This window comes from Miniopterus schreibersii, assembly GCF_964146895.1.
Source record: "Miniopterus schreibersii genome assembly, chromosome: 2".
Taxonomy (NCBI): domain Eukaryota; kingdom Metazoa; phylum Chordata; class Mammalia; order Chiroptera; family Miniopteridae; genus Miniopterus; species Miniopterus schreibersii.
Window position 1 is genome coordinate 82,535,889 of NC_138102.1, and position 27,279 is coordinate 82,563,167.

The window sequence follows — 27,279 nt, forward strand, 5'->3', positions numbered from 1 at the left end:
TTTTTTGGGTGGAATGTTCTATATAAATATCTATTAAGGTAACCTGATCTAATATGTTGATTAAAGCCGCTGTTTCCTTGTTGATATTCTGTCTGATTGATCTAGTCTTTTATCAAAGTGGGGTGTTAAAGTCCTCTACTATTGTAATACTGTCGATCTCTACCTTTGTGTCTGTTAATATTTGCTTTATATAATTAGGTACTCCTGTTTTGGATGCCTAGATGTTACAAGTGTTATATCTTCTTGTTGGGTTGATCCCTTTATCATATGTAGTTTCCTTCTTTGTCTCTCCTTTTACAGCCTTTGTTTTAAATTCTGCTCTAAGTATCAGTCCTAGCTTTCTTTTTGTTTCCATTGGCATGAAGTATATTTTTTCATCCCTTCACTTCGAGTCTTTGTCTTTTGATCGGAAGTGACTCTTGTAGGCAGCATATGCATAGACACCGTTGTTGTTTTTTATTCTATTCAGTCACCCTATATCTTTTGATTGGAGCATTTAGCCTGTTTACATTTATAGTTATGGATAGGTATGTACCTATTGTCATTTTATTGTTTTCTGATCGTTCTTGTCATTCTATGTTTCTTTCTTCCTTTCTTGTACATTGGTAACTTAGTTTAGTTTTTTTGGGGGGTTCCTTTTTCTTTATTTTTTACACGTATGTATTAAAGGGTTTTTTGGTTTATGGTTACCATAAGATTCACATATAACAAGCTATGTTTATAGCGGTCTGTTTTAAATTGTTGGTCCTTTAAGTTTGCACTTAAAACACTATATTTTTTTAACATTCCCTGCCATGTTTATGTTTTTGACATCATATTTTATGGTTTTATTTGTGTGTGTGTGTGTCCCTTAATTTGTTACTGTAGTAACATGTTCTTACTTCTTATGTCTTTTACCGTGTATACTATCTCTATAAATTGTTTGATCCATTATGTTTATTAAATGTTTGCCTTTACAAGTGACATTTTTATTTTTTTGTTTTTGTCCTTTTAACATTTCTTGTGAAGCTCTCTTAGTAGTGATGAACTTCTTTAGCTTTTACTTTTCTAGGAAATTCTTTATCTCTTCTTTATTCTGAATGGTAGTTTGCTGGGTAGAGTATTCTTAAATGTAGATTTTCTACTTTCATTGTGTTGAATATGTGGTGCCATTCTCTTTTGGCAAAGTTTCTGCTGCAAAAGTAACTGATATTCTTATGAGGGAATCCCTTTTTCTAAACTAGCTGCCTTTCTCTTGCTGATTTAAAGATTTTCTTTTTATCTTTAACTTTTTGCATTTTAATTATGTGTCTTGGTATAGACCACTTTGGGTTTATCTTGTTAAAGATAAGTTTCGTGCATTTCCTATACTTGGATATCTATTTTCTTCACCAGGTTTTAAGTATTTTGTGCCCCTTTCTTTCTTCTTCTCCTTCTTGGACCTATGATGCAAATGTTGGTACCCTGATGTTGTCCCAGAGATACCTTAAACTATCCTTTTTGGTTTTTCTCTGCAATTGGATGGTTTCCATTACCTTGTCTGTCAGCTTGCTGACTCATTCTTCTGCTTCAACTGATCTGCTGTTGATTTCCTCTAGTGTATTTTTTTTAAAACTTCAGTTACTGTATTTTTTAGTTCTTATGTTGGCTCTTGCTGATATTTCATATCTCTTTGTTGAAGCTCTCACTGAGTTCACCTTTCTTCACCTGCATTCACTGATCATCTTATAACAGTGTTTTGAGCTCTTTTTGGTAGATTGCTTATCTCCTTTTTATTTAGTTCTTTTTTTGTCGTTTTTGTTCTGTTCTTCCATTTCAAACCTATTTCTTTGTTTCGTCATTTTGGCAGTCTCTCTTTGTTTGTTTTTATTACTTAGGTGGAACAGCAACCTCTCCCCTTCCTGATGTTATTTCCCCTCTGTAGAATGTATGTGCCTGGTTTCTTTGGCATGCCAGCTGGAGCTGAGCCTGGAGTGGGTGTGGGCTATAGAGCGTCTGGGGGCAAGCCCCACATAGGCTGCCATGGCAGGCCAGTTGGAGGTCTAGTCCCTGGGGCAAGCCTCACCAAGGCCCCTTGGTAGACTGACTGTGGTTGGAGTGAGCTCAGGATTGGGGAGTCCTAGCGACAAGCCTTAGCAGGACCTAGAGTTGTAGCTAGGGTGGGTGCAACTTGTGGAGAGTTTGGGGCCAATCCATACTGGGAGGCCATTTGGAGTTGCAGTTGGAGTGGGCTCAGGACAAGGGTAGCCTTGGGGACAAGCCACACTGAGGCCTAGATCTGTAGCTAAAGCAGGCATGGTCTGCTAGATATGCTGGAGGTAAACCACATAGGCTGGAGATATAGTTTGAGTGGGGGAGGAGCCACGGGGTGTTTCTGGGGTAGGTCTCAGAGCTGGTGTTGGCCTTGGACCTGGAGTGTACTGAGATAGTCTTGGCAGGCTGGCTAGAGTGCCTGGATCACTCTCTTGCCATTCATTAGAGGGGAAGGGCCACCAATGGTGTTCTCCAGTGCCGGTGACACCAGAGAGAGTTCCCCAGTTACATTCCTGTGGCAGAGACTCTAGGATTAGTAAATGGATTTCCTTCCCATATAGTCTAGGAGCCCTTTAAACCAGTTTTTTTCAGTGTGCCCCAGGGCTGCCAAGTTTGTGAGTAGGCCCCTCAATGATCTTTCCCTACTGCAAGTTGATGTTTGATGATAATTTCCGTGGTACACTGCCTCCATTTCTCCTACCCATTTCCATGTGGTCTCTCTCTCATTTGTTGTGCAGAAGCTATTCGGTCTCAGCCCTTAGTTTTCTTTAGAGGAATTTGTCTGTAGGTGTAAATTTGTTGTGTCCCTGGGAGGAGGTGAGTTCAGGGTCTTCTTGTACCAGAGGCCTGAACTTCTGATTTTAAATAGCTATAAAATTAGTTTTCTATTTTTAATATACTCAGAGACCCATTTATTAAGATTTTCTACATCTTCAGATAGCAACAATTTTTAAAGAGTTAATAATTCAGAATATATTCAGTCCAAGGTATTTTATTTCATGTGCATGTTAAGAGTAAATCATACTTAAATTTTTATTGATGCCAATTTAAATTGTTTTTATTTAAATTTAACTTTCATTTTAACTACTTTCTGTGCTCCATTTATCCAAATAATAAGAATTAGTGTGGAAGAGGTAGAAGATCAATATTTCTGCTGAACTCAAGGGTAAATGTAGGGTAGGTCTTATAGAAACACTTAGTCCTATAAACTCTCAGAGAGAAGAGTACTACTTGAGAAGTTTTGTTCTGGGTAAGGGAAAAGCATCTTTCCTTGGGTTTGCAATAAACTTGCCTTATACTCCTCTGAGTTCTTTGATTTATAATATATAAGAGAAAATGTTTTGAAATATAGTATAAATGTATATACTAAGTTTTTCAAAGGCATTTATTAAATTACAGTTACAGTTGAGATTGAGTCAGGATAAGGGTGGTTGTGATGGTGGTTCAGATACAAGATATGCTTTGGAGGCTGAATTTACAAGACTTGGTGATGGGTTGAGGGGAGGAGGAGACAGTGTGATGGATTCTCATAGTTTCTGGTTGTGCACCTGGATACACATGCCATTCATGGAGGGAGAGAACACTGGAAGTAAAAACTCTGTGAGCAGAAGATCACATTCTTATTCTGTCCTGTCTTTATTTCAGTTTATCCCTTTCTCTGGCATGCTCATATCTTCTCCAAAGTTTTCTTAAATCCACTCTATCTTGTTTCTCACTCTTATGTAAAGGCCATTTTTCTTGCTTTGTCAAGGCTGTCTGTTAGGCCGTATGTACGTCACACTCATTCTTTTGCTTATGTTTCCTTCATGGGAACATTTCCCACTTCCCAATCTGTTAAAATCCTAAGTTTTTCAGTGTTCAGCACAAAACCTTCCTCATTATTGAAGCCTGTTAAACTTTTTCACTTCCCTTGGACTCCCTTGTCCCCAAAACCTTAAAACACAATTTGTTTCACATAACTTAGCTCTTAAATAGATATCATTTTGTGTGTTTTTCTTTAGTTGCTATTTTCACCAGATTCTTATAATATATGATTATTATTTTATATACTATATTATGTTATTTATACATAGTTATAATGTTAATCAGTGCTTATTCTAGGCTGTTATTTCATTCACTACATCTACAGCCTTGTGGAGAAGGTGTTTGTATCCATTTCACAGATAGGGAATCTAAGGTTAGGCTATGTTGCTAAAAAGTAGCGGAGCTGAAACCTAAGCCCATACTCTAAATACAGGGGTGGGCAAAAGTAAGTGTACAGTTGTTCGCATGGAAAATAATACAGTAATTGATAAATAGTAATACAAGAATAAACTTTTGCATACTCACAACTGCAAACCTATGTTTTCCCACCTGTGTATATAGTCTCAAGCCTGTTGGCTGCTTGAGACCTAGTGCCCTATCTACTGAGTTCTTACTGTATGTCAGATATTATTCTAGGCAGAAAAATAAATTAGTGTGTAAAACAAATGGAAATTCCTGCCCTTGTGCATTTTACATTCTTGTAAAAGGAGACAGATAAGATAAAAAAAATTGGTGAAGAATATGTTATTAGTTAATATAAGTCATAGATAAAACTGAATAGGGAAGGGGATAAGGAATGTGCACATGTAGGGGTTGGTGCTGCCATTTTAAACAGTTATCAGGGAAGGGCTTGCTGTGAACCAAACATAAGCACAGTCATGAAGGAGGTACAAGAATAAGTCTGTGCCTCATTAGGGGAAGAAGATTCCATATGGAGGCATAGCAAGTGCAGAGGTCTAAAGGCAAAAGAGTACCTGACATGTTTGAGAAAAATCAAACAGGGCAAAGTGGCTGAAATGGAGTAAAGGAAGGGGAGCGAGGTAAGAGGTGAAAGCAGGCATAACTAAGGGCTGTATTAAGTAGGACTTTTCCTCCAGTGAGATGGGAAGTCCTTGGAGGGTTTTGAGCACAGAAGTAAGATGATCTCACTTAAATTTTAATATTAAGTCATGTATTGCTGATGTTAAAATAGACTGCAGTCAGGCAAGGGTGGAAGAGAGACCATTTAGAAGCTATTTTGCAGTAATCATGATGCGGAGGGTTTCAGCTTGAACAAGGTGATAGTGGCCATGAAGGCGGTAAAACGTAGTCAGAGTTCTGGATATATAGTATTCTGAAGGGAGAGTTAAGGTTTTTGACCTCAGCAACTGGAAAAACAGAATGAGCTGTTAATTAAGATGTGGAGGACTAGGAGCTTGGTTTGGTTCAAGCTAAGTTTGAGATGCAGATTGGTGTTCAAGTGACAGTGTTGAGTATGCAGTTAGATATATAACTCTGGAGTTAAGGAGAGAGTTCTAAGATGGAGATATAAATGTGGGGCTTTATTTAAAGTCATGATACTGTATGAGATTGCCAATGGAGTGAGTGCATTTAATGAAAATACAAAGTCCATGGACTGAGGTCTGGGACCCTCCAAGCCTAAGAGGTCACAAAGAAAGGCCACACAGTAAAGGCCACAAAGAAGGAGCAGTCAGAAAGGAGGAAAGCGAACATAGGGCCCCAGAAGCAAAAAGAAAGCAGTGTCTTAAGTAGCAGAGTGGTCAGCTGATTCAAATACCGAGGGCAGGTCAAAGCTGAAGAAGGCTGGGGATTAACCTTTGGCTTGAGTGGTACCTATTGGAGGGCACTGGACTTGCCACAGAATGCCTATTATCATTACCAGCAAATCTCCATCACTAAGTGGTTAGTTTGACAACCTGGTATGTTTGGAGTTAAACGGTTTTGCACATTAGTCACATAGGATGTGACCTGTGTCCTCCAAGGATTTAAAATTTTGTTGGGGAGCTAGGTATATACATAAAAAGGTAAATAACCCAGGTCAGTGTCTTTTAGGTGCCAAATGAGTAGTATAGACAAAACAATGCCATAGGATTTTAGGAATTTAGGAAATTTCTCAGATGGTTATGTGGCTGTTGAACGTTTCAAGAGGGACATGAAACTTGAGATAGGCACTTGAGGGATAGTAAACTTTCAGCAGAAAGGAGAGGAGGGTAGAATGAGGGTAGACAGAGGTTAAGGTGGGCATTCATGTGACAGGAAATAATTTTCCAGTGAGGCATTTATTTTCAGGGCTTTCAAACTTAATATTTTTACTAGCATAAATTTCTAGTTAGATTAATTGAGTTAGATTTTTTTCACATATAAGATAGTTAGAAAAACAAAATGGGTGAAAGTTAATTTAAAAAATGTTATTTAGAAACAAAAAGTATATACAGAGATGTATTTGAAAGCAGTTTTCTATGGCAGCTGGTATGATACCCAAAAATGAAATTTTATTTTAAACTAAATGACAGGTTTTTTTCTTAAACTCTTAATATCATCTAACATGGTACATGAGGCAGAGTTTATAGGATTACTGTATACAAGGCTTGTACTTAGTAGTGACAGTGGCAAGAAACCTAATGGCTTCTTAGTGTAGGTTAACTGCCATTCTTTTCTCAGCCTTTTATTTTACTCAGAAAGGAGATAACTTACATTGAAGTGGGCAGAAACTTAAAAACCATATAAAAGGTTATCTGGAAAAAATAAAAACTGTGTTTGTGGCAAACTCTAAAATACATATAAAAGCTCTATACACATAAATGAATGGCAAAAAGTGCTAAATTCAAAAATACAGATGAATAGCCTGAGCTGGTTTGGCTTTTTAAAACAAAACAAAAAATTAGACATGTCTTAGTAACTTTTTTTTCATACACATATGAATAGATAGAAACACTTTGAAATTTAAATTTTTTTTCTTTAGCTTCCTATTAACTCTTTTCATTTAGGGCATAATCTAAGGCTTTGGATTATTACTATGTCAGTTGAATTTGTTTTTCTGATAAAGAGATTATTATGATGTAGAAATATTTATTATGTGCCTAGAATATGTTGCAGCTGTGCTTCCTCTTTGAAAATCATCACTTTAAGGGCATAGTATAAAAATGATCACATTATAATTTTAACAGGTATGTTCATTTTCTTATGTAGTTAAAGATGTTTTCTTTTGAATTTTATTTTTAGAGACTGTCATGGAGTTCCTTGAGAAACTATCTGACAAGCTTTCAGAAAGGTTAGTTTTTATTCTGCTCCTTAGAATACATATTATTTGGGTTTTTTTGTGTGTGTTTTTTAAAGACTTGATTTATAAAAAATTAGGAAGTGACTTATTAAGAATGGAAGTGTTGGAATATTGGTCAGATCTATGGACTGTTGAGCAAGAGATTAAATGAACTATGAGATATACTGTACTTTGAAAGCACATAGTTGTCTTCTAAGGTGACAACCTTGAAAACTTAGGCCGTTGCCTCTGATTCATTATTTGTCTTTAGGAAATCATTGATGTGTAACTTTAAAAATTTTCAAATGTTTTTGAAACTATATATTTTAGTTTGTACCATCATTTTATAACAAGTTTAGAAAATAATATTTTTCTTATTTTGGCCTAAATATTGGCAGCCCACAGATGTGGTAAATTGATCTGTATTTTGATTTTGTGTATTTTAAGAATGCTGTGCTTCACCATTTGTAATTTCAAGCTGAAGTGTTTTACTCTCTACAGTGAGTCCCTTTGTTATATTCATGCCTTCCCTTCTTCCTGATGCCCATTCTTTTTGATCGTGTCACTTGTCCTTCACTAGCACTCTTCTAGTGCTTTGTTGTGGGGTAGAACTCCAATATGCATCAGATACCTAGGATTCCAGGAAGCAGCTTGTCATGGTTTGTAAAACAGGGTGATGTTCTGGAAAAAGTCAAGAACCATATGATTTCGCTCATATGTGGGATATAAAAGTAAAATAAATGAACAAACAAGACAAACAGACAAAAATTCATAGACCCAGACAACAGTATAGAGATTGCCAGAGGGAGAGGAGCTTAGGAGAAGTAGTAAAGGGTAAAGAAGGTCAAATATATGGTGATGGAAGGAGATTTGACTTTGGGTAGCAAACACACAATGCAATATACAGATGATATATCATAGAATTGTACACTTGAAACATACATAATTTTATTAACCAATGTTACCCCTATACATTTAATAAAAAGAAAGAGGGTCATCTTCTCTCATTTCATTCTTATAATGCTGTCTAAAATTTTGTTTGCCTTTTTGACTACACTGACATGTTAAATTTTAGCTCAAATGTCCATTTTCTATTATAAACTCATGCCTTAGAACCTAATCCTCTCTAATTTGGATTCTACTTATAAATTCTAAACTTTTCTATTAATCCAGTAAACCACTATGACTTTGATATAATGAAGAGGAAGCATTAATTATGCAGTTACTTGAGAATTTATTCCACTTTGCTTTGTTGATTAAGTGTTAGTATTCTTTCTCCACTTACATGTAGCTTAGATTGTATTTTGAGCAAACATCCTCAGGTTTTTAGTTATATATAGGAGTTAATTCTAACAGAAACTTCATATTCCACATATTATTAAGCGTGCATTTGATTATTGTCCACCGAGTGTTTTTCTATAGGGGAAAAATTATAAATAGTAATCTTAAATATAATCTGTTAATATTCTTTAACATATATAGAAAGTAACGTGTTAGTTTCTTACCTTTTTAAGGAATAGCAAAAAGTAGTGATTTAAAGTTTGTGCAGATTAATACTTTGTATGTTTCTGTTATATTGCTAATTTTTCCAAGCTTTAGTACTTTCAAGACATGTATCTGTCAGAATGCTTTTTTAAGACAGAAATTGCCATCATTTACTTCTAACGTGTAAAATTGGGATTGATACTGGTTTGTTTATATTTGCACTACAAATTACTTCCAGTTTAATCATGAATATTGGAATGTAACATATGCAAACTAGTTTTTATCATATAATTACTAAAATTCTGTTCTATCAATTAATGACAAACCTTTTTACAGAACTATAAAAGATTTTGAGATGATGCGAGGAATGAAAATGAAACTAAATCCTCAAAATTCTGTAAGTAACTATGTTGGAACATTTTTATTATAACATAAACTGTCTTTCAGTTGAGGTCATTATCATTTGAATCTAGAACTTTCTTGTGATATGCTGAAGGTGTATATTGTTTTATTTCTGATCCTTGGTTTTGGTGAATAAAGGCATTGAAATATTTGATCCATATGTCTATGAGTCTGACATTTCCAGGAAATCCAGTATATCTTTGTTGGTTAGTTGACATAATATATATGTGCATGCATATACACAGAATACTGGCCAAGTGATTGGGGTACCCTGAGAGTGATGGGATTCCAGGTATTAGGGCCCTGCTTCTCATATTGTTTGAGGGAGCTACAGGATTGCTGGGATTGTCTGTGCCATTCTGTAGGTGCTTTTTTATCAGCTTCCCAGCTGCAACCACTCAGAAAGAGATTAATGCTATTAAATTCACCTATTTCTAGAGTAGCATGTCAGTTTCTTAATTTATGGTAGGAGCTGTATCTAGCAAAGTAACTAGTCATCTGTGCACTTTTACTCTGTAGGCAAATCCACTTAAGAAACTACATAATGGGTCAGAATTTACTTTGATGAATATAGAAACAGAAAAAATAAAATGTCTTGCTAAAAGCTAATATATTAAAAGCTAATATTACTTGAAACTATTCTACTTAAACATTTTTATATAGCCATTGAAGGTTATGTGGCCAGCGTGGAGTGAGGGAATGGGAGAGTTGCAGGAGGTGGGCTCAGGTTTCACTCCTGGTGAGATCCGGTCACATAGGAGGAAAACAGGAAAGCATCAGTGTGCAGAAACAACTTTTCCAAGTCTTAAAACTAGTGTGGATCAAAGTCTTGAACCTAAGCAGTCTGACTTCACAGCCTTGTCTCTTAACCATTCTTTTGTCACCTGTACAGTTTGTTGGGAGGATGATCCTTTAGGGATTCAAGCTTGTCTTTCATTGTTCTGTACCAGTTGTCAAAAACAACGTTATTACAATATTTCTCTATGACATATTTTCTTTGCCACGATTAGAGTTAATTCTGCTTTAGTTACATTTTAAATTGTTGCTTTCATTTTTGGGATCTACCCTAAGCTTCTTGCTTAGGTTTGTAAAGAACCTAATCTTACCTTTAGTACACTAATCTTACCTGCATTATGTGTTATGGATTAGTACATGGGTTACATTTTGGGAGAAATTTCAACATGGCTAATTTAATCTATTAATGTCGACTTTCATTAGTTTACATTTTAAAATGACATTGGTTTACCTTTTCCCCAAATTCTGAGATTATGCCTTATTTATAACTCTCTATTCATTGATTACAAGAAAGTTAAAATAAAGAGACAGGTATTTCCTTCCAAGTCACGAATTTTTAGGGTTTTATAGAACTTTTCTGATATAATTACAGGTTTACACTTTGTAAACTAGCTAAGTTATTGATAAAAACTGTGAAATAGTCAATAGCTTTCATAATGATGAATTTTTCATTGTAGGAATTAATGCCTTGGGATCCCCCCTACTACAGTGGTGTGATTCGTGCAGAAAGGTAAGTTTGAGAAGGAAGAAAGAAATTAATATTTATTGATCACTTTGCACATTAATTTTGCAACTACTTTCCTCACTCAGTTGCCCACGTTACAAACCTCTCTCTTCAGTTCAGTCCCTCTGCTGGCATGGTCAGTATCTGCCCACATTTTCCTTGTTTAAGACTTTAAAATATCTCCCCATAGTGTCTAGAATCTGGCCCCTCTCTTCCTGGGTGTAGCTTCCAGGTTCTCTTTCTAGACTTTGAGCATTTGGAGGGCTGGGACTTTGCTAGAACCCTGTTGTATCCCATTTGTGGTTGAGGGTAGGTGCTCAGCAAATATTTGTTGGACCAATGATGGAATAAAGTGATACTTGGCATGGTGCTGTGTGATTTTCTTACGTTTTTTCATTTTTATTTGAACATATTATCAACACATTGGCACATCTGGAAGGATATAAATGAAATAAAGAATTAGGAAACTTAAGTTGATTGAAGTATTCCTTTGGCTGCTGAATTCTCCTGTTTTTTTTATTGTGATAGAGCTGTAGATATTTTTCCCCTAAAAATTCCCTATTTCTGTCATTTTTATATTTGCATGTAAACCCAGTAAATATGGAGTTCTGTTCAAAGTGAACACATTTAAAAATGTTTATGTCCCAAGTAACTTTATATGCACAATAGAAATTTTTAAAAACTCTTAGAATCCTACCCTCTAACAAATTGTTAACATTTTTCTGTTTCTTTTTGTTTTAATCCCCACCCGAGGATATGTTTTATTGAATTCAGAGAGAGAGACGGTTGGGCGGGGGAGACATAGATATGAGAGAGAAACATTGATCAGTTGCCTCCCTTATGCACCCCAATGGGGGGTCAAACACACAACCTAGGTATGTACCCTGACCTGGAATCAAACCTTCAATCTTATGGTGCATGGGACAGCACTCCAACCAGCTGAGTCACCCAGCCAGCGCTAACATTTTTCTCTTACAGTTAATTTTTGAGGTATGCAGTTTAACTAAGGTAGTTAAGATTGATTTAGGTAATGGAAGAAAATAAAAGTTTTGTGTCTTTTTCTTCATTAAAGCATGTTGGCATATATCATGATAATATATTTATTTGATTGATATTAAACTTCAAAATGTTTTTATTACTATGTATTATTCAAACATTAAATACTAAATACCTCACTAAACTTAGACTTTATTTTAATGATTTCTTTTGACATTTGTCATAAAACAGAAAACAATAACTTTATATGTTCTTTTCTGCACCAGCAGGAAGAGGTGCTTTAACATCAAACATCAAATATTGTTGAAAAGTTCACCCATTTAATTTTTATTTATCTTCCCCTCTTTGGGTTCTTTATTATATCTCTGTTCCTCAAATCAGTTTACTGACAAAGCACAGTTGTCTCATAAGCAGTACTAATATTTCATCAAATGCTATTTTTTTAAAAATATGTTTTCATTGATTTCAGAGAGAGAGGGGGAGAGGGAGAGAGAGAGAGAAACATCAATGAGAGTCATCGGTTGGCTGCCTCCTGCATGCCCCCCACTGGGAATCAAGTCTACAACCTGGGCAGGTGCCCTGATAGGGAATCAAACCATGACCTCCTTGTTCATAAGTCTATGCTCAACCACTGAGCCTTCCCGGCTGAGCCATCAAATACTACTTTTTATATATTATCTCAAATTCAGCATGTCATCTTTTCTATGAAGGCACATAAACTGTTATTTAAAATCTGTAATAATTTGATTATGATAAACAGTGAGTACTTAGAATACACTATAGCTTAACAGAAGGTACTGTTTCACTAATATGTTTTATGACTGCAAAACTGCAGATCCTGCTCCCTATAGTTGCACAAAAATATAATTTATCTTTTAAAATTCTTTCAAAGAAAGATTTGACTTTACTGATTGGCCTGTTAAGATGTAGCATAAAGGAATACTAAATTTTTTTTATAATGCTTTCCATATTAATATATATTTTTTATTTTTGACATTGAAAAGTAATATGTTCAATATATTTGTTTCTTTCTAAGTTTTTGCTGTGTGATTTTTATGTGGTATTTGTCTGCATCATGTCCCCCACAATTCTCTAAATTAATGCCAAAGCCTTAAATTTAAGTAATATTTTTGTCATTTAACTGTATTCTGTAAGTATAGCATGCCCAAATGGTTGTTCTATGGAAGTTACGTGTGAATATTGGAAGATTTGGAAAGATATAATCAATTGGAATTTAAAGGAGATGTATTAGGGGGATAAGATCCCTGTGCAGTTTGATACTGACCTTAAACAAAAGCTATTGAATAAAGGGTAGTGACTGCCGCTTCTCCATTTCTATAAAAAATATAACATTGGAGAGTCTTTATGTTGCTGACATAAAGTCCCTCAGTCCCCAATTAAGTTGGGAGTTCTCACTCTTCTACACCAACCACATAGATGAGGTTTTATTGTCCAAATGGGCTACTTGAAAGAATGGGAACCCCTGAGGCAGCAGGACAGTGTGGCCAGGAGCATGTTTCCTAAAGTCAGGAGCCTGGGCAAATCCTGGTTCCACCACTAAATTAGCTACACAAAATCTTTAGAAAGTTATTTATCCTAAGTTTCTTAGCAAGGTTATATATAAAATGAGGGTTATCATAGTCCTTACTTCATAGGTCAGGATTAAATAAAATAACGTTTGTATTAAGAGTACTAAAATAACATTATTATATGGATTTGGCCATCTGTGGACATTCTTCTAGAGAATGGTCCACTCTAAAAGATGCTTTTTAAGTGTTCTCAAAAACCTTTCAAAGGGGGAGGCCAGTTCTCCTTTAAAGCTTCTCTAAGGAAATACTGATCTAAAATGTAATGAGTGTATCTATCGAATTAGTTGTCGAATGCTCATCAGAAAAGCTTTAGATGATAGATTAAGGATACTGAATCAGGAAAATCCATCCTGCCAGTGTTTCCCAGCATCACTGTGTCCAGGGTGGAGGAACCCTGTGTGGCTGGCAGGACAGCTCACTTTTGGACCCTTCTTCCCTTTTCAGGGTTGTAGGATCACTACTGCCTTCAAAATAAAATTGGAGTTGTCACTCAAGGCCTTCTGGGATCTGATCACAGCCCACTCTTCTTTAACAATAAATACATAAACACACAGTTATTTGTTGTGGATAGCCTGTCCTTCCTCTTCTCTCCCATAACTCCTCTCCCTCCACGACTTATATAAGCCAAACTAAACTCTCTGTCCCTCTCCCAGGTCCTTTCTGTCTCAGAAGAGCCTGTATCTGGTGGCTAGTAAGGTTTCCTTTGCCCTCCTTCGCTGGCTTTCCTATGAAATTTTGCCGAGAGTGTAAGAAGCCTCCAGGTCTGAACTGGCCTGTGCAACTCCTGCTTTCACCATGCTTACAGCCTGTGTGCTACACAGTTGACCTAATTATATGTTCTTTTTGTCATTCTTTTAAATGTATCTTCTAAACCATATCTTAAAGCTCTTAAGAACAAAGTTTGTTTGCAGTTAAATACGGAATACACATTTTGGGCTTTCAGTAAATACATATTGGTTGTGTCCACAAAAGGTTGCTGCAGCTGATCCAGTGTGGTCAGTTGTGCCCAGTCTGAGGTGAGGTAAAAGGAGAAACTTTATTTGGGTGAAGTTTACAAACTTTATTTCCCAAGTTTACAAACCTGGGAAACAGCCTCCAAAAGTAGGCTCCCTTGCCTCCTAGATGAAGTACCTGCCCTGGTCTCTGATTGGTCCATTTTTATGCAAATAAGGGAACCAATTTTGCACAACTTGATTGGTCTAAATAGCACTGTCCTAATTGGTTGGAATCATGTGTCCTGATTGGTCATTGTGGAGCTACTCTGATTGGTAAATCTTAAAGAGCAGCTAATTTTTATCTTTTTCAAGTTATAGTGGTAGATTCTTCATGGAAAAGTAAAAGCAAGTCTTTAAATTATAAAATATATTGAAATTATTTTATTTAAACTTAAGTTGTCTGTTTGTTTCCTCTTTTGGAGCATTGCCCCATACACCAAAAGGTTTCAGGTTCAGTTCCGGGTCAGGGCACATACCTAGGTTGCGGGTTACCCAGTTGGGGCATCCAGTTGATGTTTCTCTCTCACATCGATGTCTGTCTCTCTCTCTCTCTCTCTCTCTCTCTCTCAAATCAATGAAACATATCTTTGGTTGAGGATTAAAAATAAAATTTTGCTTTTGAATAGGCAGTAAATTAACATGGTTCAGAAAATCAAAAGCACATTCAAAACTATTCACATTGAGAAGTTTTGATCTCATCCTGTTCTTGCTCATAGCCATCCTCCGTGCCTCTGTGCCCAGGGGTAACCATTTTAAAGTTGTTTAATGTCTTCTTCCAGTGTGTGGTTCTTGTTTTTAATGCTTGGAAACTTTATTTCTTTTCTGCCAATAATGACTTTCAGTGAATCATGTTTTTTTATTGTGGTGCTATTTTTGTATAAAGGTATTATTGGGAAGTAGAATTCAGTATTGCCTATTCCTTGCTTAGGTATATTCTCAAAATCTCAAGAGCATTCACATAATGCAACAGGACATTTTTGTATTTTAAACTATTCAAAAAACATTGAACTCTCACAGAAGGATGGTATTGTAGCATTTCAAAAGAACAGAGACTTCTGTCCTGGCCAGGTGGTTCAGTTGGTTGGAGCATCATCCTGTACACCAAAAGGTTTCAGGTTCAATTCCCGGTCAGGGCATAAGCCTCTGTTGCGAGTTCAGTCCCGGGTCAGGGCACGTATGAGAGGCAACCAATCATTGTTTCTTACGTCAATGTTTCTGTCTTTTAGACCAATAAAGAAACAAAACATATCCTCAGGTGAGGATTAAAAAAAAAAATAAAGACTTCTGTTTGATATATGAAATTTATACTTTATTTGTTAGTATGTGTATAGTGAGCTTGGTGCTTTCAATTTTTAAAAAAATAACCTTTATTATGATAACATTCAAAATAAACAAATAGAAAGAATAAGTAACCTCCATACATTCATCTTTCAGATACAATAATTATCAATATTTTGCCAAATTTGCTTCATCTTTTTTTGTCTTTTTATTTCTTCCTTCTTTCCTTATTACTAAAGTATTTTAAAGTACACAACCTAGACCTCATATCATTGCACTCTTAAATACTTATTATGTATCTCTAAAAATGTGAATACTTTCTTACATAACTTCAGTACCATTATTACCTAATTAAGTTTACAGCAATTTGTTGGCATCATCTAATATTCAGTCTATATTCATATTTCCTTGATAATATCAAATCTGTTTTTACCCAGTAGGCTTGTTGGAACCAAGATCAAAACAAGACCTACATGTTTCACTTGCCGTTTCTGTCTCCTGAGCCTCTTACTCTAGAGCTCATGCCCATGCTCCACGCCCACCTTTTTAATGTTACCAGCTTGTTGACAAGATCTGACTGTTTCTCCTACAGAATTTCCAAACCTCTGGAATTTATCTGGTTGCTTTCTTGTAGTGTCATTTTGCTGGTTCCTCTGTTCCCATAATTTCTATAAGCTGATGTTATACCCCTCCCCCTTCTCATTATTTTTGGTTTTTCTGTTTTACTGTTTGTATTTCAGCTATGGGTATTTAATCTCACATATTGATACAATTCAAGAGGCTGAATGAGATACTGTTATAAGTAGAGGTCTCACTGCTATCCTGAGATTTGACTCAAGCCTGTGTGATGAGGGTTCTGTAACCTAGTGCCACATCAAGTGTAATAGTATCATCCTTTCTCCCTAAAGTCAGGCCTGCTGATTCACTCTCCTACTCCTCTAAGGTGATGATGAAATTGCACTATATTTGTTAACTTTAGTTTTGATTTATGTTAATTCCAGTTCCTCATGAACTATGTAACTGATCTAACTATTCAGGAAAATTATTTTCTCATTGCCAGGGAGTTTGAGTGGAGCAGTTTCCTTGCCTCTAACTTCAGAGGTCAAAATAGAAATTAACTGGCAATTGCTGATTTTTTACAAAACAGAGAGGAAAAAAGATCTTTATTTTCAATACAATGTAATTACCCAAAAGGTAAACAGGTTTTTAGCATCATTTAGTTTTTTAAATGTTCCCTTACCTTTATTTAATCAGATAAAACAGTAGCTCTCCCTGTGGCTTTTCAGACTAAATATTTCAAAATGTCACCCAACTATCATTTTATAATCATGCTTAGATAATCATTCCTGATGCCAAAAACATTTTTTTCCCCATTTTATTTTGATAAAGTTAAAAACAGTTTCTCTGGCAATGTTGTCACATATGCTGCTTTTTTCTAATCTGTATTTTCCCTAACCACACATATCCTCTGGCAGGCTGGCTTTGCATTTTGCAATGAGCCTCTGTAAGCATTTGCCACTTGGTACACATGTTCCTCTCTCACACTTACTCTAACTTATTGAGTAGACTGTGATAAGACTATTTATCTGTAGTTTCTTTGACTCTACTTAATTGTGTTTTAAATTTTCACTAAGTTCATTGCCAAGATTTTTGGAAGTAGTGTCCAAGTTCTTTACCTCAATTCCAGGTGCATCAGAGATTGAAATATAAGTCTGGCTCGTACAGTGATACATTGATTAAAAAAAACACACCTCAAATTACAACAAATGAAGAATTCTTCAGTTAAAAATCTTTCTTTGACTATTTCTGTACTTATTTCAATGAATTAGTATTTCTGATGATTTTGAAATATTGTTAAGCTCTATTGTTTTTAATAAGAAAGACCTAATTTATACCATTTTACCAGGTTGATTAAAATATATCAATTTCTTTGACATTGAAAATTTGTAAACCCATTTGTAACATATTTTTTTACCAGAACACCTAGCACAGCATTTATTAAACTTCTTTTAGCAACAGTGGTGGATAAAAGTAATTTCCTTCCTATTTCTTTCTGAGATAGAGTAATCAAAGGACTCCTATTTCAAATCAGTGGAACATATTTACAAAAAATAGTAAGAAAACTCTTGTGAAACTATAAAACAGTTTGAGGCAATGAAAGGGATAGCAATGAAACTAAATCCTGAAAATACACTTAAATTTTACCGTTTATGTTGGGCTATGGCTCTGAAATACTATAAGGTTTTACATGTTGCCTGTAGTGCTTTTTTATTGTTTTGGGTTCTCTAGATGATAGAGGGAAAAATTTTTATATGTAGTATCTGTGCAAATGAAGTTGTGGATGAAGGAGCTGCAGGCAGGTATTCACGGGCAAACTTTGCAGAGTCTGGTGCTGTTGCTGCAGGCCTGGGCTTTTCATGTGGAGCACAGGATGTGAAGATTGTCCCTGCACTCAGCTCTGACAAGGCAGGGGGAACAGCCATGTCCTGAGCTCGGATGGCCACTGGCTAGCATCTTCATGGGGCTCAGTGATCTGTGACCACTGAAACGTCCTATGTATTCCCACTGTGTTGAAGATGTCAGCTGAGTTCAAAGGCAGGGGGCCCACGGGGTCAGGCTGCTGCCTCCTGGCTGGCGTGTCATAAGGGACTGTTCCTCAGGGTGCCTCACGCCTGCGCTGTAACTGCTGGCCATAACTTCAAGCTTTTGAATCTCTTGCAGCCTCTCTGTACCTTTTCCCATTCTGGCTGTTCTTCAGGAAGGGAATTGCCTCTCATTTGTGAGAGTGACTGAGGATGTGAAGGAGCATGCAGGTGTCTGTGATCTTTCTTGCTTTTGAGGTGGCTGAGTAAAGTATAAGGTGATCTTTGTTTGATTGAGCTTGTATGCCCTATTTGCTTTTATGACTGTAAGCATTTGCTGGTGCTCTTTGTTCTAGGATACCCTTCCCCCTCAACCAAGGAACTCATCTTTCAATGTCCGCCTCAGATGACCCCTCCTCCTTGTATCTCTTGCTGATCCTTATATTCCCATCCTCAACTTTCTGGCACGTGGAATTAACCACAGCCTCAACATTGTTCCCAAGCCCTTTGTGCACTACTCTTAAGTCCCTTATCATTGGTGAACCATTCTTTAAGGTTCCTGTATTTTATATCCAGGAGCGATCAGGCACATAGTAGGTGATTAGTGAATGTTGACTGTGTGGGCTCAAGCTTCTTGACAGAGCTGCTATAATTTATGAAGTGCCTGCTTTTCTCCAGGCACCATGCCAGCTTCTTTGTATACATTTATCTGATAATGAGTGGAGCCCAAGAAGTATTATCCCTTTTCCTGGTGAGAAAATTGAGGCCCCAACAGGCCAAGTAACTTATTCAAAGCACAGAAAGAGTAAGAGAGAGGCAGGATTTTTTGTTGTTGTTATTGTTAATCCTCACCAGAGGATATTTTTCCCATTGATTTTTAGAGAGAGTGGAAGAGACAGAGGGCGGGAGAGAGAGAGAGAGAGAAACATCGATGTGAGAGACACATCGATTGGTTGCCTCCCTCCTGACTGGGTCTGGGAATCAAACGTGCAACCCAGGTAGGTGCCCTTGACTGGGAATTGAACTTGCCACTCTTCGGTGCAGGGCACTATAACCACTGAGCCACACCAGCCAGGGCCAAGATTTTGTATTTAAATGCAGGGTTCTTTCTCCTATACTGCTTTGCACTGTCATGAGCCTCTTTGAGCCTCGGCTTCCTCAAGTAAAATTAAGTAATAATTTGTGCTCTACCTGTCTCACAGAATTATGGACTATGAAAGATTCTTTATGTGAAAGTGTTTTGCACTTCAAAAACACTGCGCAAGTATAATACTATCTCAAACCATTACAGGCCTTGCTTAGTCGACTCTAACTTTATAATGTATGATTAGTCTCTTCCTTCCTATTAACTTCTTCCCCTTTTCCTGCAAAGGAGCTAAGATATCCTGTATCATAAAACACAAATAATGACCCCTCTCATAACCCTTGGAGAGATTGTAGTCCTCTCTCATTTTTTTTTCTTGCTAAATCTTCCCCAACAGTAGCCTGGATCCTTCTTCTTTCTAATCACTTTAGTCTGATTTATAGCTTGTAAGTCTCTCAGACTAGTCTTTCAGAATTCTCAGCCACCTCACAACCATAAAATTTAGTAACTTATTTTAGTGTTATACACTCCTAACCTCTGCAGTTTGTGATATTGCCTACCATTTCCTGTATTTAAAATTTTTTTCTTCATTACACATCCACAACTTTCTGTTCTCCACCTTTTCATCACCTACCTATTTTCTCTTGGGTTCTCTCCTCTGAATGGGCACTTCTCAGTCATCTTGTTTGCTATTATGCAGCCTTAGGAATGAACTCAGGCCTCTAACTCCCCAAGTATTATCAGTAGCTCCCCTCTCTCTCTTCTCTCACTCAAGAAAGTATTTTGGGAAATATTTTCTTGGGAATACAAGTAATAGTGCTTCCTCTAGTACTTAACTTCCATGTAACAAATATTTGTTATAAATGACTTTATTACATTAGTTCCTCCTTATCCAAGGGGATACGTTCCAAGACACCACTACCCCATAGATGCCTGAAACCTTGGATAATAGCAAATTTTGTATCTACTATGTTTTTCAGGTACATACATACCTATGATAAATTTTAATTTATAAATTAGTCACACTAAGAGATTAACAACAATAAGTAATAATAAAATAGAACAGTTATAACAATATACTGTAATAAAAGTTATGTGAATGGCTTTGGGCCTATTATTAAGTAAAATAAAGGTTACTTGAACACAAGCACTGCTGTACTGCAGCCAGGTGACCTGATAATCGCTACTCAGTGACTAAAGGGTGGGGAGCACATACAGCCAGGAGACACTGGACAAAGGGATGCTTCATGGCCCAGCATGACAGAGCAGGACTGCACAAGACTTTATCCTGCTACTCAGAATGATTTTACAACATATGAATTGTTTATTTCTTTAATTTTCCATTTTCAGACTGCAACCATAGGTAACTGAAATGATGGAAAGTAAAACCTTGGTTAAGGGAAGACTACTGTACCTTAGTCTAAACAAAAACATGCCCTCAGTTCTCTTCTTGTTCATTTTTTCAACTCCCATACTATTATAATTCATTTAAAACTAAACCTTCAGCCCTTCAACTTACTACTAGGAGTCATAACCCTGGGAAGATTACTTATCTTTCTGTAAACCTCTGTTTCCTTATTGGTAACATGGGGGTAACAATACTACCTTGTAGGAATGTTTTCCCATTAAGCAAGATACATATAAATGTCATAGTGAACACTCATTGAATGTTAGTTGCTGCTATCATCATCATCATTGTGACTTTAGGATGCATTTTCATTTTGTAGGTTACATTTAGAGGAAATGAACATATTTGCAATATTGAATCTTTTCTTGCCATAATAATGAATCTTTGCATTCTAGACTCTGTTCTGTTTACCACTGCCAGAATAGTCTTTCTAATGAACATTTCTTAATTTCTTGTCTTTTTCTTAGTTGCTAATGGTGCTGCTCCCACATTGTATGCATTCATTGGTATATCCAGTAAATGGTGGGACAATAATCGCCTTTAGCTCTGCTCTTGGCACCTAGTAAAATTAACAAAAAGACTACCAATGTGTCTACATCTATATGTAACAATGGAGCATATTGGGAGGGTGAAGTAGGAAGTGGGATGACGTCTTAGTGAGAACCAATAACTATTGTCTAAAGTTGATAAACCAAGTAATAAATGTTAAAGTATTTTAAAAAGTGGTAGAGATAACCCCCTGAGGGAAAAAACAGAGTATACATGCTCCAAATTACCAGAAAGAAAAAAAGAAAATGCAGCTCACAGAGCCAACGAAAGAAAATAAAGGAAGCATTAAAAAGAACATAATATTAGATTTCACATATGAGTGAGATAATGTGGTACTTGTCTTTCTCTGACTGGCTTATTTCACTTAGCATAATACTCTCCAGGTCCATCCATGCTGTCCCATAGGATAATAGATCCTTCTTTTTCACAGTTGCATGGTATGTCTTGGTGTAAATATACCGCAGCTTTTTTATCTACTCATCTACTGATTGGCACTTGGGTTATTTCCAGATCTTTGCTATTGTAAATTGTGCTGTTATGAATGTAGTGGTACATAAGTTCTAATTGGTGTTTCAGGATTTTTAGGATATATTCCTTGAAGTGGGATCACTGAGTCAAAGGGTCTCACTCATATGCGGAATCTAATGAACAAAATAAACTGATGAACAAGATAAATATAGAACCATGGAGCAGTTGGACAAATTTCAGAGGGAAAATGGGGGTGGGGAATGGGAGGAGAGATTAGTCAAAGAACTTAGATGCATATATACATGGCCTATGGTCAGGGACAATAATGTGGAGAAGACCTGGGGAGGAGGGCGGGGGGGATGCCTGGTGGAGGGGTTCAATGAGGGTAAAAAGGGGGGACATCTGTAATATTTTAAACAATAAAGAAAAAAAAGAACAACAGAATTACATTGGCAAGAGTGAGGACACTAGGCACTTTCCTACCCAGTTGAAAAGAATATAAGTAATACAGCTCTTTTTGGAAAGGGGATTTGGGAATACCTATTTAAAATCTCATACTCTGCCATGATGTCATTTCTTCTGTGATTTACCCTACAGATAGGCTCCTGCTGTGTGACAAGGGTGTTCACTGCAGCATTGTTTATAGTGGAGATAAACAGCAAGCTTACTCAGTCCCTGCAGAGTTAACCAGTGCGGGGGGTTAACTCTAGGTGCCCTTTCTGTGGAGAAGTTCAAATCAGTAAAAAGCCTGATCTTTTATTATCACCATGTCTGAGTAATTCCAAACAATATCAATGATAGGATCCTTCCACTAAAGGTGCAGGCTCTCCCTGGCCTTGCTTCCTCTGCCCATACACACCAGAGTAGGAGATACCTTAAAGAATTTATGGCAGATGCTTGTAGATGAATACAGTCACAGGAGAGAACTTCCAGAAGGAGCTTTATGTACCCAAAGAGACAGGATTTCTTGGAATATTTTTGTTAAAAAGGAAATTGTAGGATAGTATGAATGGTATGATTCTATTTCTGTAAAGATGTATATATGTATATAGATATATATAAAATGTATATCTTCATATATAACATTACACAAACATGTATGTATGTATGTGTATATATGTGTATGTATATATATATATATGTACATTTCTGTATACAGAGCTGGGCAAAAGTAGGTTTACAACTGTGAGTATGTGAAACACTGTTTATTCTTGTATTATTATCGTATTATTTTCCATATGAAGAACTGTAAACATTTTGCCCACCCCTGTATATATGCTTACAGACATTTTCTATACATATACATATATACACAAGTAGGATCAGGACACTAGAAATGGTTAATAGTGAGACGTATCTGGACGGTGGGAATAGTGAGCCAGGGAATATTCTTTGAGGGTTCAAAAAAAAAGAAGGGATTTTATATTACTTTATTTTACATTTGTTTTGTTTTTTTTAAAATATATATTGATTTCAGAGAGAGGAAAGGAGAGGGAGAGAGAGAGAGAAACATCAATGATGAGAGAGTCATTGATCAGCTGCCTCTTGCACGCCTCCGACTGAGTATCAAGCCCGCAACCCGGGCATGTGCCCTGACCGGGAATTGAACCCCAATCGCCTGGATCCTAGGTCAACGCTCAACCGCTGAGCCACACCCAGCCAGGCTACATTTGTTCTTAATTATTTCAAATTAATACTAATACCACTTCTCTTTCAGCATTCATAATAATTTTATTTAATGTCTACATAGTTGCTGAAGTCGCATGTAGAGTATTATATAAACATATTCTATATTTAAATTTATTTCTCCAAGCTAAATTGTATCCATGAATTTTGCCTGATTAGCACATATGGGTGTTAAAGGCATTAGGTAAGTCAATAAATGATTTTAGGTTATGATAGGCTATGTTGTTAGTTTCACTGTGTTTCTTTTCCATAAAAATAATCAAATAAGTTATATGCCTGTTATAATCTCAGAGGGTTTCATTTTAAGATATAAAGCAGGGGTGGGGAATGCCTGGCCCACGGGCTCTATACGGCCCGCGAAATCATTTGTTCTGGCTCTGCCAAGGCAACTGCAGGCGAGACTCAAAATTCAATAATCTAGGAGCTTGTTTAATAGCTAATTTTTTAGTTGATAATTTTGTATGGCTTGCAAATGATGTTATAAATATCCAAATGGCCTTTGGGAGAAAAAAGTTTCCCTATCCCTGATATAAAGATTATTTTTATATTTTTTATGGAGTTAGAATACGTCCGCACATAAAATTTGCCATCTTAATCATTTGTAAGTGTCCAGTTCAGTGGTTTTGAATACATTCACATTGTTGTGCTGCCATCAGCACCATCATTCTCTCTTTTCATCTTGTAAATTTGAAACTGTGTACCTTTTAAACAATAATTCCCCATTCTCCCCTCCCCCCAGGATCTAGCAACCATCATTCTACTCTTTGTTTTTATGATTTTGACTATGAGTACCCCATATGAGTGGAATCATACAGTATTTGTGTTTTTGTGACTTGCTTATTTCGCTTGGCATTAATGTCTTCAAGGGGCATCTATGTTGTAACATATTGCAGAATTACTTTGCCTTTTAAGGCTGGGTAATATTTCATCATATATACATACATACACATGTATATGTGTGTGTGTGTGTGTGTGTGTGTGTGTGTGTGTGTGTGTGTGTGTGTGTGTGTGTATCCCCTTTTGCTTACCCAATGGTAGATGGACACTTGGGTCACTTCCATGTTGTAGCTATTATGAATAATGCCGCTCTGAACATGGGTGTATAAATATTTCTTTGAGACCCTGCTTTGGATTCTTTTGGGTAGATACCCAGAAATGGAATTGCTGGATCATATGGTAATTCTATTTCTATTTTTTTGAGGAACTTCCATACTTTTTTCGCAGCAACTGTACCAAATATTTTATATTTCCACCAGTTGTGCATAAGGGTTCCAGTTTTTCCAGATACTTGTCAACACTTATTGTTTTCTGTTTTTTTGGTATTACATCTTAATGGGTGTGAGATGGTATCTTATTATAGTTTTGATTTGTATTTCCATAATGCAAATGTTGATTTTGATCATCTTCTCATGTGCTTATTTGCTGTTTGTCTATATCTGGATAAATGTCCATCCAAGTTCTTTGCCCGTTTTTGAATTAGGCTTGTTTTTTTGTTGTTGAGCCTTAGGAGTTCTCTGTATATTCTGGATAGTAATCCCTTATCAGATATATGGTTCGCTAATATTTTCTCACATTCTGTGGGTTGCCTTTTTACTCTATAAATAGTGTCTGTTGATGTACAAAAATTTTAATTTTTATGAAGTCCATTTTGTCCCTTTCTCTTGTTGTTTCCTATGCCTTTGGTGTTATACCCAAGAAATTATTGTCAGATCCAACATTGTGAAACTTTTGCCCTATATGGTCTAAGAGGTTTATTGTTTTAGGTCTTATAGTTAGGCCCTTAACACATTTTGAGTTAATTTTTGTATATGATACTAGGTAAAGGTCCATCATTACTCTTTTGCATGTAGATATCCAATTTTCCCAGCATCATTCATTGAAAAGACTATGCTTTTTCTCTTGAAGTCTTGGCACCCTGATTGAAAATTATTTGGCTGTATATTTAAGGTTTTTTTTTCTGGACTCTCTATTCCATTAATCTGAATGTCTGTCTGTCTTTATGCCAGTATCACACTATTTTGGTAACTGTAGCTATGTAGTAAGTTTTGAAATCAGGAAGTGTGAGTTCTCCAGTTTTGTTTTTCTTTATCAAGAAAAGGTTCCTTGAGATACCATATTAATTTTTGGATGGGATTTTCTGTTTTTACAAGAAAGTCACTGGTATTTTTATAGAGATTGCATTATATTTTTAGATTGCTTTGGGTGATAAGTGACATTTTAACAATATTAAGCCTTCTAATCCATGAGCATGGAGTGTATTTCCATTTATTTATGTCTCTAATTTCTTTCAGCAGTGTTTTGTAGTTTTTATTGTACAAGTCTTTCACCTCCTTGGTTAAGTTAATTCCTAAGTATTTTATTCTTTTTGATGCTATTGTAAATGAAATTGTTTCCGTAATTTTCTTTTCAGATCGTTCATTGTTTTTATATAGAAATGTGATTGATTTTTGTGTGTTGACTTTTTATACTTCTACTTTGCCAAATTTATTTATTAGTTATAACAGTTTTTTTGTGGAGTGTTTAGGGATTTCTACAAATAAGATTATATAATCTGCAAATAGAACATTTTACTTTTTCCTTTTCATTATGAAAGCATTTTCTGTCTTTTTCTTGTCTAATTACTCTGATTAGAACTTCTAATACTATGTTGAATAGATGTGTTGAAAGCAGGCACCCTTATCTCATTTCTGGTCTTAGAGGAAAAGCTTTCAGTCTTGCACTACTGTGTATGATGTTTGCTGTGAGGTTTTTATATATAGCTTTTATTATGTGGAGGTAGTTTCCTTATATTATTTTGTTCACTGTTGGTTATCATGAGCACATGTTGTGTTTTATCAAATGATTTTCTGCATCATTTGGGATGATCATGTGATTTTTTTTTTCATTTTTTTGGAAGTGGCATATTACATTGATCAATTTTCATATGTTGAACCATCCTTCCTTTCCTGGAATAAATTCTACATAGTATTATTATTTTTTAAATATATCTTTATTGATTTCAGAGAGAGGAAGTGAGAGGGAGAGAGAGATAGAAACATCAATGATAAAAGAGAGTAATTGATGGGCTGCCTCCTGCACTCCTCCTCCACTGGGGTTTGAGCCCACAACCTGGGCATGTGCCCTGACTGGGAATTGAACCTTGATCTCCTGGATCATAGGTCGATGCTCAACCACTGAGCTATACAGGCTGGGCATATAATCCTTTTAATGTTTGAATTATGTTTGCTAGTATTTTATTGAGGATTTTTGCATTAATGTTGGTAAGGGATATTGGTATGTAAGTTTTCTCATAGTGTCTTTGTCTGGTTTTGCTATTAGGGTTATACTCGTCTCATAGAGTATAGAAGTGTTCCTTCCTCTTCAGTTTTTTGAAAAGTTTGAGAAGGATTGGTATTAGTTTTTCTTTATGTTTGGTAGATTCACCAGTGAAGCCATCAAGTCTAGGAGTATTCTTTGTGGGTAGATTTTTTTATTACTGATTCAACCTCCTTACTATTTATAGATATATTCACATTGTCTGTTTCTTCGTGATTTAGTTAGTCTTGGTAGGTTTTGTGTTTCTAGGAATTTGTCCATTTCATGTAGGTTGTCCAATTTTTTGGTGTACAATTGTTTATAGTAATCTCATAATTTTTAAAATTTCTTTAGAACCAGTAGTATTGTCCCTAATTTTAGTAACTTTGGTCTTCTCCCTTTTTTTCTTAATCTATCTAGCTAAAAGTTTGTCTATTTGGTTGATCATTTCAAAGAACCAACTTTTAATTTCATTAATTTTCTTTATTGTTTTTCTGTTCTCTATTTCATTTATCTCTGCTCAAAACTGTATCATTTCCTTCCTTCTGCTAGCTTTGGGTTTAGTTTTTTTTTCTTCTAGTTTCTTAAGTTGTAAATCTAGGTTATTGATTTGAGATCTTTCTTTTGTTTAATATAAGCATTTATAGTTATAAATTTCTTGCTTAGCACTACTTTTGCTGCATCCCATAATCTTGATATGTTGTGTTTTTGTTTTCATTTGTTTCTAAGTATTTTTTAGTTTCCCATGTGATTTCTTCATTGATTCACTGTTTATTTAAAAGTATGCTGTTTAATTTCTACAACTGTGAATTTTTCAGTTTCTTTTGTTGTTATTGATTTTTAACATCGTCCAGTTGTGGTCTGAGAAT

General features: G+C 35.9%; 1 protein-coding gene across 1 annotated transcript in view; it reads left to right on the forward strand.

The window, feature by feature from the left end:
* The window catches only part of MIPEP (mitochondrial intermediate peptidase), a 182,471-nt gene that overhangs the window by 30,035 nt on the left and 125,157 nt on the right, over positions 1-27,279 (forward strand). The window contains exons 8-10 of the mRNA XM_081127366.1: positions 7,039-7,087; positions 8,897-8,957; positions 10,435-10,487. Coding sequence (XP_080983492.1) covers positions 7,039-7,087; positions 8,897-8,957; positions 10,435-10,487 — 163 coding nt within the window. The remainder of the gene's footprint in view (positions 1-7,038; positions 7,088-8,896; positions 8,958-10,434; positions 10,488-27,279) is intronic.